At 38.9% G+C, this 10162-nt stretch overlaps 1 protein-coding gene across 1 annotated transcript in view; it reads left to right on the forward strand.

Moving 5' to 3' along the window:
• Nucleotides 1-10162, forward strand: part of SNTG2 (syntrophin, gamma 2) — a 194029-nt gene that overhangs the window by 79205 nt on the left and 104662 nt on the right. The window contains exons 7-8 of the mRNA XM_009329305.1: nt 766-853; nt 8405-8496. Coding sequence (XP_009327580.1) covers nt 766-853; nt 8405-8496 — 180 coding nt within the window. The remainder of the gene's footprint in view (nt 1-765; nt 854-8404; nt 8497-10162) is intronic.

The raw sequence follows: 10162 nt of genomic DNA on the forward strand, positions 1-10162 counted from the left end.
TCCATTTCTGACACACGGGATCGGGGCTGCAGACCCTGTGTGCAGGCCACATACAAACCAAATGCAGTACCTGTTTCCTGAGTGTCATGGATATGAAACTGGGGAATACCTCTGCCCTGTCGTAGGAATCGAGTTCCATCAAAGATGTTATTTGAAGCTCTGCATTTAAAAAAGCTCCTTACACAGTAGTGTGCTATGCCTTTAATTAAATTCTGGTGTTTCAATGCATGTGTCTATACACATATGTGTGTGTATACGTGTTCCCTTCTGGTTAGCAAATACTTTCAGATAATTAAGACAGCCACAAAAATCAAGACTATATTTGAAACAGAGAACTGTGCTTAATGTATCACATAAATTAATCAAACCAAATACTTAAGATCTAGATATGTATGAAGTATTAATATGTATTTATGTGTTTGTTTATACACACACAATTAATGTATTATGTCTACATAAACACATAATTCCCTACTACCTTATGCCAGTTTTATAAAATGAATTTGTTTGTAGAAGTTGTGTTCAGCTGGTATATAAAATCAGGTTGCCCACCAAATTATTTATTCAGGTTACTCCATTGGTCTTGCCTACTCTTATCCATTGTTGGTGTGGCTTGGCCCTCAAGATATTCTTCATTCCCAGTCAGAAATGTTCATACTGAGTTTCTTATAGATCAACAGAGATGTTGATTTCATTTTAAGTAATGTGCTTTCCATGACTGGTGGTTCTTTGGTTTAAAGTAGCTGTTATTTGTCACACTGACAGGTACACCTACTGCGAAACGCTGGCGATGAAGTTACCATCACTGTTCAGTACCTCAGGGAAGCTCCATCATTTTTAAAGCTCCCATTAGGTAAGAGGAAATTAATGGATAGGAATAATCTGTTTTCCTCTGTGCAGTATTCTCATAATATGACAGTGACAGAAATAGGAATTCAATCCTTGAGTGTTTTACAGGAAGAAATAGAGAATTGTGTGTGTACTTTATTGCTTAACATATAAGGATCTAATGCATACTGCATGACTGCTTCTGTATAGTTTATTCAAAATAAAACTGAAAACCTCATTAAAATGCAGTACAATCATGAGTGATATCTGAAAATTTTTCTACAGAAGCTTTGCCTGAATACAATAAAATAGTGTTTACAAACATTTGAATCATACATTCACACTGAAAGGTATTTTCAGGACACTTACCAAACAAATGGATAGCATTAATTATGCATATTTCATAAATTACTTTGATATTTTGATCATTTTTTGTCAGTAGAATTACGATGTGACAACTGAGTAGTTTGAGAGTAGCAATAGTACATTGTTTATGAACAATGCACTGTTTATGAACAATTTGCTGGTTAGCAAATATAAATATTCAAGATAGTCACTTTAAATCAATGTTGCAAGTAGAAAAGTGTACATAACATATCAGCTAACTTAATCAGACCAAATAATTTTGCTCCAGTTTATCTTACATATGATTCTCTTAAGCCAAACAGATTTAAAATGTGTCTTGTTTTGGGGATTTAGGTAAGTTGGGCTCAACTATGTACTTGTTTTTTCTTGATTTCAACAGAATCATAGGTCTCATAGGTCTAGCTCTGGTCGTTAGAAGAGCATCTGTCATTTCATCTAGATTCTTACACCTATTGAAAACAAACTTGACGGGCCTCTCCTAAGCTGAACTATACATTTCATGCTAAAACCATTATTTCAGTTCTTACTGCATATCATTTCCATTTGAAAATGGAATCTAAATTTGAAGAAATCTTATGTTTATATTTGGAGATCTTTGTCTGGTCAGTGTCCCTTATAATGAAACTTCAGATTTTCTATCCTCGGTCATCAGACAACTATAGACTAATATCTATAATGCCTTGGATAACTGTATCCAAGCTTAGATATGACTTTGGCAAGCTAGCAGGGTCTTACCAGTAGTTTCTGTGTTGTAGACCATATTCATTTGTGGTTATGACAGTCCTACTAGCAATTTTATCTCATCTTGTTGACTGACATCACATACACACTTGGGCTCTATCACTTGTGGTTGGTTAACCTTGGCTAAGAGCCAAACTCCCACCCAGCTGCTTTCTCACTCCCCCTCCTCAAACAGAAAATGGGGAGAAAATAGAATGAAGAAGCTCTTGGGTCAAGATAGAGACAGGGAGATCACTTATTAATTACCATCATGGGCAAAATAGACTCAACTTGGGGAAACTTAATTAAATGTATTGCATATTAAAATAGATTCAGGCAGTGAGAAACAAAGACAAATAAATTGAAACAGCACCTTGCCCCACACCTTTTCCCAGGCTCAACTTCATTCCTGACTCCTCTACCTCCCCTGCAAGTGGTGCAGGGGGATGGTGAATGAGGGGTTGGGGTCAGTACACAGCGTTCCTCTCTGCCACTCCTTCCTTCTCACACTTTTACTCTGCTCCAGTGTGGGTTCTTGCCCCCGGCTGCAGTCCTTTACAAACTGCTCTAGCATGAGTCCTCTCCATGGGCTGAAGTTCTTCAGGAAAAATCTTCTCGAGCATGTGTCCCCCACAGGCTGCAGCTTCCTTCAGAACACATCCACCTGCTCCAGCATGGGGTCCTCCATGGGCTGCAGGAAAAGAACCGCCTCACAAGGGGTCCTCCATGGGCTGCAGGAAAATACCTGCTTCACCATGGTCTCTCCATGGACTGCAGGGGAATCTCTGCTCCGACGCCTGGAGCACCTTCTCCCTCTCCTTCTTCAATGACCTTGAGGTTCGTACAATTTTTTCTCACACTTTTTTCCTCACTCCTCTCTCTGCTGTTCAGCATTTTGCCTTCTCTTAAATAGTTTCCCAGAGATGCTACCAGCTTGGCTGTTGGGCTCAGCTGTGCCCTGCAGTGGGTCCGTTGGAGCTGGCTGGAACCGGCTGTGTCCGGCACAAGGCAGCCCCTGACCATCTCCCACCCCTGGAGCCACCCCGCCTCCCAAAACCTCAGCACTTACACACAGTACACACTCTGTGTGAGACAGCTGCCACCTTCACAAGGAGTTCACGCAGGTCCAGGAATATTGGTGCCCTCTTGGTACATCATGGGAGAGAAGAGGAACTTAGCTGATGCCTGCGTTGCCGTTCTCACCAGGAGGCACTGCAGCCATTCCTGTCTGGGAAGCTGAGATCATGGCACTGCTTCCATAAAGTGTTGTTTCTGGAAAGACAAAGTGATTAGCAGGGAGACCAGATCATCATCTATCTCCATGTGACCAGAGGTGCGTGCAAAACTTCTGTAGGTAAATAGCCTCCTGAACGCTTGAACCAGGAACTTTCACCTTACAAAAACCTCCATTCTCTTTCAAAGGGCCTGTTTCATGGCCTGTGGCCAGCTAGCACCATTTGGACTCTGCCCCTGAGTACTTGTTGTTCAAAGAAAACCTGTTTGGAATAGGGAAGACAGTGCCATTTTAGACAAGCTATCACAGACTGTCACCAAGCACAGCAGAGAAGCAATGCTTCTTAAATGAAAGAGACATCTTGGATACAAACTGCTCATTTTGGGCAGCTTGTTAGACTTGCCTCCTTTACGCGGAGCATGAGGAAATCTTTGGCAAGCATACTACCCTGCCCAGTCCCATGTATGATCCCACGCCTTCAGTCCTATAGTACATGCTCAACAAAAGGACTTGCTAAGTATAATGAGACAGCTGAGGAACTTAAGAAATGACCCTTCTTCTGACGTTCTGTGCAGCCATCCAATACAGGCTGAAACAAAGCCCAATGAGTGAGATGATCTTTGGTAAGTGACTTGACATAAATACTCATTCTCGTGGTGAGGAAATAAGTGAATAAGGTGTAGAAAATTATGGAAAATAGGTCTGGTTTAGGGCCATACACTGAAGTTAAGGAGAACAGCAGTGGTGGGACAAAGCACCCCATTTCAGGAAGAGCTTTTCACAAGCCCATGCACAAAAGGGAATTCCAGTCATGAAGCATCAGTGACACCTATAACAAGCTAAGTAGCAATTCTACTAGGCAATAAAGGACTTCCCAACTCACACTGCAGGCAAGATTTAAGTGCATACATGCATAAATCTGAAGTATCTTGGCCTTTCCTAGCATCCCAGAAGACTCAGGCACATGGTCCCCTACCTTCAAGCATTTGGTCAGATCAGCCGCTATGCTGGCAGTTTTAGTACTGTGGTGTGTTCACTTTAAATGCAACCATACTGTCTCTTCCTGTTAACCAGTATTATTACTATTTCTTATAAGTACATCATCAGGAGTAGCATCTGCCTCTGCTGCTTCCTTCTCATACCTCTTCCTTCTCTACACTATCTCATGCCATGGCTAGCAAAAGCACAAGGTGTCACAACAGGGAAGTATCTGCCTACAGTTCTCACCACATTTTTCTGGTTGCTTCACTCTTTCATGGATTGTGAACAACAAATACAGGATTTGGCATGAGTTTAGACATGGATACTGATTAACTGGCACTTAAGGATGAGACAAGGACTGCTTGTTTCTGTGTTTGGAGGAGGACCTAACCCAGGGTGGTATGCCAGTACTGATCGTTGTCTCTTTCACAGCTGCCTGGGATTCTTAGCCCTTACTAGACTATTATGAGGATGTCTATAATAGTAAATTAAATTATGCCAGCAAATATTCTCTGCCACAGGAATTTGATCAACAACTTTATAAAATATTGCAGAATGCTTGGCATAATTTTGCATAGGGCAAGTACTTCTTTCTCAAAAAACTATCAGGCCTGGATCAGAAGTTAGCATAGGCCAGTAGGGTCATTAATTGTCTGCTTCATTGGGTTGTCTGGCTCCATGGCTAGGATGATTCCTCATCCCATGGCCTGTGGTTTGCTCTAAGGTCACTGTCAGCTAAAGAGAGGATACATTTGTGTTTCTGGAAACCAAAGGAAGGAATTTTGTTTTTTGGAGCTGGGTCAGGAAATTATTAGTGGCTATGAGGGTTATTTGTTAGCCTGTTACAGAATAATTATGGCATCAGCTCTTGGGTATTGTCATTAAAGATTCTCTGGAGCTAAGTCCATTATCCATCCCAGAGTTGAGCAGGGCTTGTAGGACCCTTTTAGGTAAGATTCACTGCTGCTGGGAAGACTCTTCAGGACTTTTTATGCTAAAACAGGCTCTCTTCAGAGTTTTTCTTTTTGATAGTTATACCGAATTATCAGAGTATTCTGAAGTTTCAAAGCTTGCAGTGAAATTAAAAATCACCAGGAGTTTTTCCTTTGATTTTAATTTTGTGGTTGTTCTGGAATGGGCTTTTTGTCTATTGGAGGTTGTCTATGACAATTAGCAAGTTAGATAAATGAGATTTTATTTATATACAAGAGGTCTCCAGTATCATTCAGCAAGAATGTTGTAAAGGATAAAGTCTTGCTGACTGCTTGCTGTACATTGATCTGCTGTCCTGCGTTTTGGGGGTTTTGTTTGTTTTTTAGAGATTTAGTGTAATTCACTAACTGAAATAAGCAATCATCTGTTGATGGGACTCTACCAGAACTTTAATAGAGACCTTTCTAGGTCTAGAAAGCTTAAGGCTTTTAAAGTTAAAAATAAAATCCAGGCTTTATTAAAATAACTAGTAGAATACCTAACTTTTTAATTGAAAAACCTCAGTGATTCTATCAAAAAGAATATAAAAGGATTTATAAACAGCTCCTACCTGTACCCACTGCAAATGGGTTCTTGCTTCAGGTTTAGTGTCAGCTAGCTTGGTGATTTCCTGAGTTACTGCTAGCTCTGCAAAATCCCCTGTGATCCTTACAAAGTTTCTTTCCCTCACCTCGGAGTTCTGCCTGTCTTTTTCTTTCTACTCCCAGGGGCGTCTCAGTCTCTTTTGTGAACTGCAGACTCCTATATCCTTGCGCTCTCTCTCTCTCTCTCTCTCTCTGACCCCTTCTCACCTTACAGGGTAAGGGTTTTTTTTTCCTCTGAGAATACTCAGCTATTGCCCAGGTAAAGATCAGGCAAAGATCTCTTCCACAGGATACCCAGCCTTCTCAAGAGAACAAAAATGCCACAGCTGAGAATAAGCAAATTAAACAGATGAAGCCTGTCATAGTGTAGGTTTGCATTTCTCATCTAACTATGATTTGGGGGGGATAAGAAGACAGCTAGGCAATAATGATTGCTGGACATCTCAAAACATACCAAATACCTTTTTTCTGGCATCAGTACCCATCAGGATACTGTACTGTGGTCATGGATGGGGGAGTTACCTGTAGCAGATGTTTTATTTTACAGAAACATTTTGTTTTGACAGTCTTTCTCAAACTAACGTTCTGGAGTTTGGACTGGTACCTAACACTTGATTTGGAGTCTCATCTACTTGGGCAAGGGCTACAGTAGCAGATAGTGCAAGATTTACTTTGTGTTAATATATTTTGTATCATGTATATCATGTATGTGTACATACTGTGTTTTGTTCTAAGAACAGGGAGGAAAAACTACCTGATTGCTCTAGGGCTGCCATGTAGGGAGGCAAACAGTGCTCCTTGGAGAGACGAGAGCACCGCACCTTCCATGAAAGCAGTTGAGCATATACATTGTGAGCTTCTAAAATGCCGAACGAGGCCATGAAGGAGTAGCGTATAAGTGAGTGAGGCAGAATAGGCAGGGAGCAGACTAAAAGACTTGTGAACTTGCTTGCAATCGAGTGGTGGAGGTGGCATAGCCTGAGAGAGGCTAGTTTGTTGTGCCTCAGAAAACCAAAGAAAGCTGCTGAACTGAGAAGCAAATTTTCAGGGACACTGTGGAAGGAAGGAAATTTATTCCTTAACCTTTTATTCTTAGCTTTCCCATGCAATGGATGTCAGTTTTCCCTACTTAAAAAGAATAAATTATTCTAATGTAGTATTTTGTATTATGGTAAAACCTAGATTTAGAGATTTGAAAATACCTAAATTCCTGTCTTTTGATATGCTCAAATTGCTGAAGAAGTGGGATAATTCCACTTTAAAAATCTGATTGACTAATGGACCTGTCATAGTTGTCTCCTGCCGGAGACAGTGGGATTCCCCAACAGGCAGACTCTTCAGTGGATAATTTAATGCCAACTTCTTTATTTCATTATTTTTATATAAAAACATTAGAAGTTATCTTCTGTTCCAGCAAGTCACTGTGGTCATCTGTGAGTCTGAACGTAGATTTTTGTGGTCTACTGTATGTATATAGTAGCTACAAAATGTAACTAGCTACTAAAGTCGGTGCTTGGGTTAGACCCATACAAGCAAAGCATAACGGTTCCTTCTGCTCACATCATCTAACGCTGTACAGAAAGGACACCAAATGAAAACATGCTGAAACTTTAGAATTGAGGGTATAATTCTGAGACCTCAGCACTGAACTGACAGAGATTTGTTATGGAGAAAACGAGCTTTTCTTGAATTAAGTTCCATTTTGCTAAATCTTCCAGATATGTGGAATAGATACATACAAAAATACATGATGAAGAATGACTTTTTGACTTTTGTGATGTTAGACTTGACAGACCTATTAATGTGAAATGATTTACAGGCAATTTCAGGCAACTTCTTCAGATGGAAAAATGAGTTTTCAGTGATGATGAATATAATGCTGTGAAACTGATTTTATGTGCTTTATTGATAAGACCAAGTGCTGTCTGACAGTAATTGTATATATACACGTTAACATTTTACATTGTAGCAAAAATTACACAATGATGTGGCTTTGTGCTGTTTCTGTTATTGTATGTTACAAAAGTATTAAGCTTTTCTGGAGTCACTTTAACTACTAAAGCAGGATCATGATACATAACTGCTAACGGAAGAGATATCTTGAAGAATATAATTGTGTAATCTTAACATATTAACATAGTATCAACATTTCAAGATGACTGCTTTTAATTTCTCAGTTTGAGAAGGTGCATCATTCTTGAAAGTCATTGGCATTTTAAGAAAAATATATATCTGTTAATAAAGTGTATGTATGTGTACAGTTAGTACTTGCCTGAGAGGTTTTTAGCTTTGTTTATAAATACAGTCCATGGTTATATTCTAAGGTGAGACTTTCAATGCTCAATAGGAAATTTATTCATTAAATTAATAGGATTTATGTAACAATTTCTTACTTGGTTTTGCATATCTCATTCTCAGTGACAAAAGGCTTAATCCTGCAAACATTTAAGCATACAAGTAGTTCCCATGAGCACAGCCTCTATGAAATGACATCTAGCTACCTTTTTTCTTTCTGGACATAAAGTATAGCATATGGGTATTTTATTGGCTGTCATTCTAAAATGCAAATAGTACTTCTGGCTTGGTTTGGTGATTTATATTAAAAATTCTTCCTGTGTTTTACAGCTGGAATAGATATTGCCTGATATATACATGTATTTTTAATATAAGCAATTATTTTTCATGATCTGATTTCCAGGTTCCCCTGGACCATCCAGTGATCACAGCAGTGGAGCATCATCACCTCTCTTTGACAGTGGCTTACATTTAAATGGAAACTCAACTAACACTGTAAGCAAATGAATAATAAAAACATGGTGTAAGCTGTGTAAGTTCTCTTCCCGTTCTCAGCTTCAAAATGTTAGTATAGGACTGTAAGACTACCCTAATTTTTTTGTTGCTGTTGTTTGCTTGTTTGTTTGATTGATTTTTAAGTGCATATACTGTAAAATTCTGTACTTACAAAGTAGCCGACATGGGGCCCTTGTCTGCTAGGTTCTTACTCTGAGGCAACTGAGAAGCTTGTAGGAGTGAGCACAGTAAGATTTAATCATTGCTTAGGCATGAATTCTTGTGAACTTTTGTCATACTTTGTTGAATTGTAGTATTGTACTATTGAATTTAGTCCAGCTGGAGATGCTGAAATGTACATGAAATTCAGAAAATAATGTAAAATTGAATTATTGAAGAAAACTTTCGTGATAGGAAAGAAAGGGAGAAAAAGAGAAAGAAATAAAATGGGAAAGCAGACTTAGGGGAAAAAAAAAAGGTCTGTTTCTTTAATCCAGAGGATATTCAGTTCTTTTTTCTGCGGCGAACAGCTATGATTGAATTAATTGCAGCATTGTGGGGAAAAAAAATTCCTTTCTCCAGGAAAAATACTAGTCACCAAAGCCAAAGAAGATAGGATGTCTTAGCAGGTGACGATGTTGCTCTTTTAAAATGAAGATTGAAGATGTAAATACTAGCTGTAGAAGGACATGGACCTTCATGCTCAAAATTTGTTTAGCTTCTAACAAATTGCAGCTGTAGTCTTTCAGTTGGATATTAAATTTTACAGAAGGAATGCCCAGTGAATGGAGTGAAGGCTTCTCCTCTCCTCTGTTTTTCCTTTTCTTTCCTACTCAGCCAGAGATGTCAGTGTCTGCTGCTTACTGTACTTCTTCCAAGCTTTGCACATTTTTGAGCACTGTCTCTCTAAACTAATCCTTAAGGCTTGTTTTCATCTGATAAAGATATATATGATAATATGAATATGTTATATATATATGATAAATAAATAAATAGAAATATGCTTTGCTGCGCTGATACCTGTACCCTAGTGCTTGGGGTCCAAACTGAGCATAGATACAGAAGGTTTCATGGTTATTTGTTTTTAATGATCCAGACAATTATTACCTTTATTTACTTTGTATTGTTGTCTTACTAAAGAACCCCAATCTGTCCTCACGGTCCAGCATTCTGCAATGCCTGTCTACCAGGTGCTCTGCAGACAAAAAAAGTCGTTTCTCCAAAGAGCTTACGTTATAAGAAGAGGGCTATGGTCATAATAACTTTCAGTAATCATTATGACTGTACTGTGGGCATTGCACACTTTGAATTCTAAGCATTATAAAAGCATAAATAATTGGCTGGAGTTTTGTAGACTTGTAACAGAGTAATTTAGAGTTAGTTTCCAAGGTAGCACACAAAAGACTCTGCATATGCTTGAAATATAAGTGGAAAACCAGAAAGTAAAATAGGGGAATACTAAGCTTGTTTTTATACAGCACTTAATTTTTCTGAAGCTTGACATAAAGTCACATGAGGAGCTATGTATGCACCAGACACTATGACCTGAAGTGAAATAAAGCAAAACAATCTACCTTATATCTAGCCTAGTAAACAAGTCATGATCTCCCTTCATAGGAAACAAAATGAAAAATTGCCAGATTCTTATTGTGAAATGCAAAAGCAA

The sequence above is a fragment of the Pygoscelis adeliae genome, unplaced genomic scaffold (assembly GCF_000699105.1).
Source record: "Pygoscelis adeliae isolate BGI_AS28 unplaced genomic scaffold, ASM69910v1 Scaffold17, whole genome shotgun sequence".
Classification (NCBI taxonomy): domain Eukaryota; kingdom Metazoa; phylum Chordata; class Aves; order Sphenisciformes; family Spheniscidae; genus Pygoscelis; species Pygoscelis adeliae.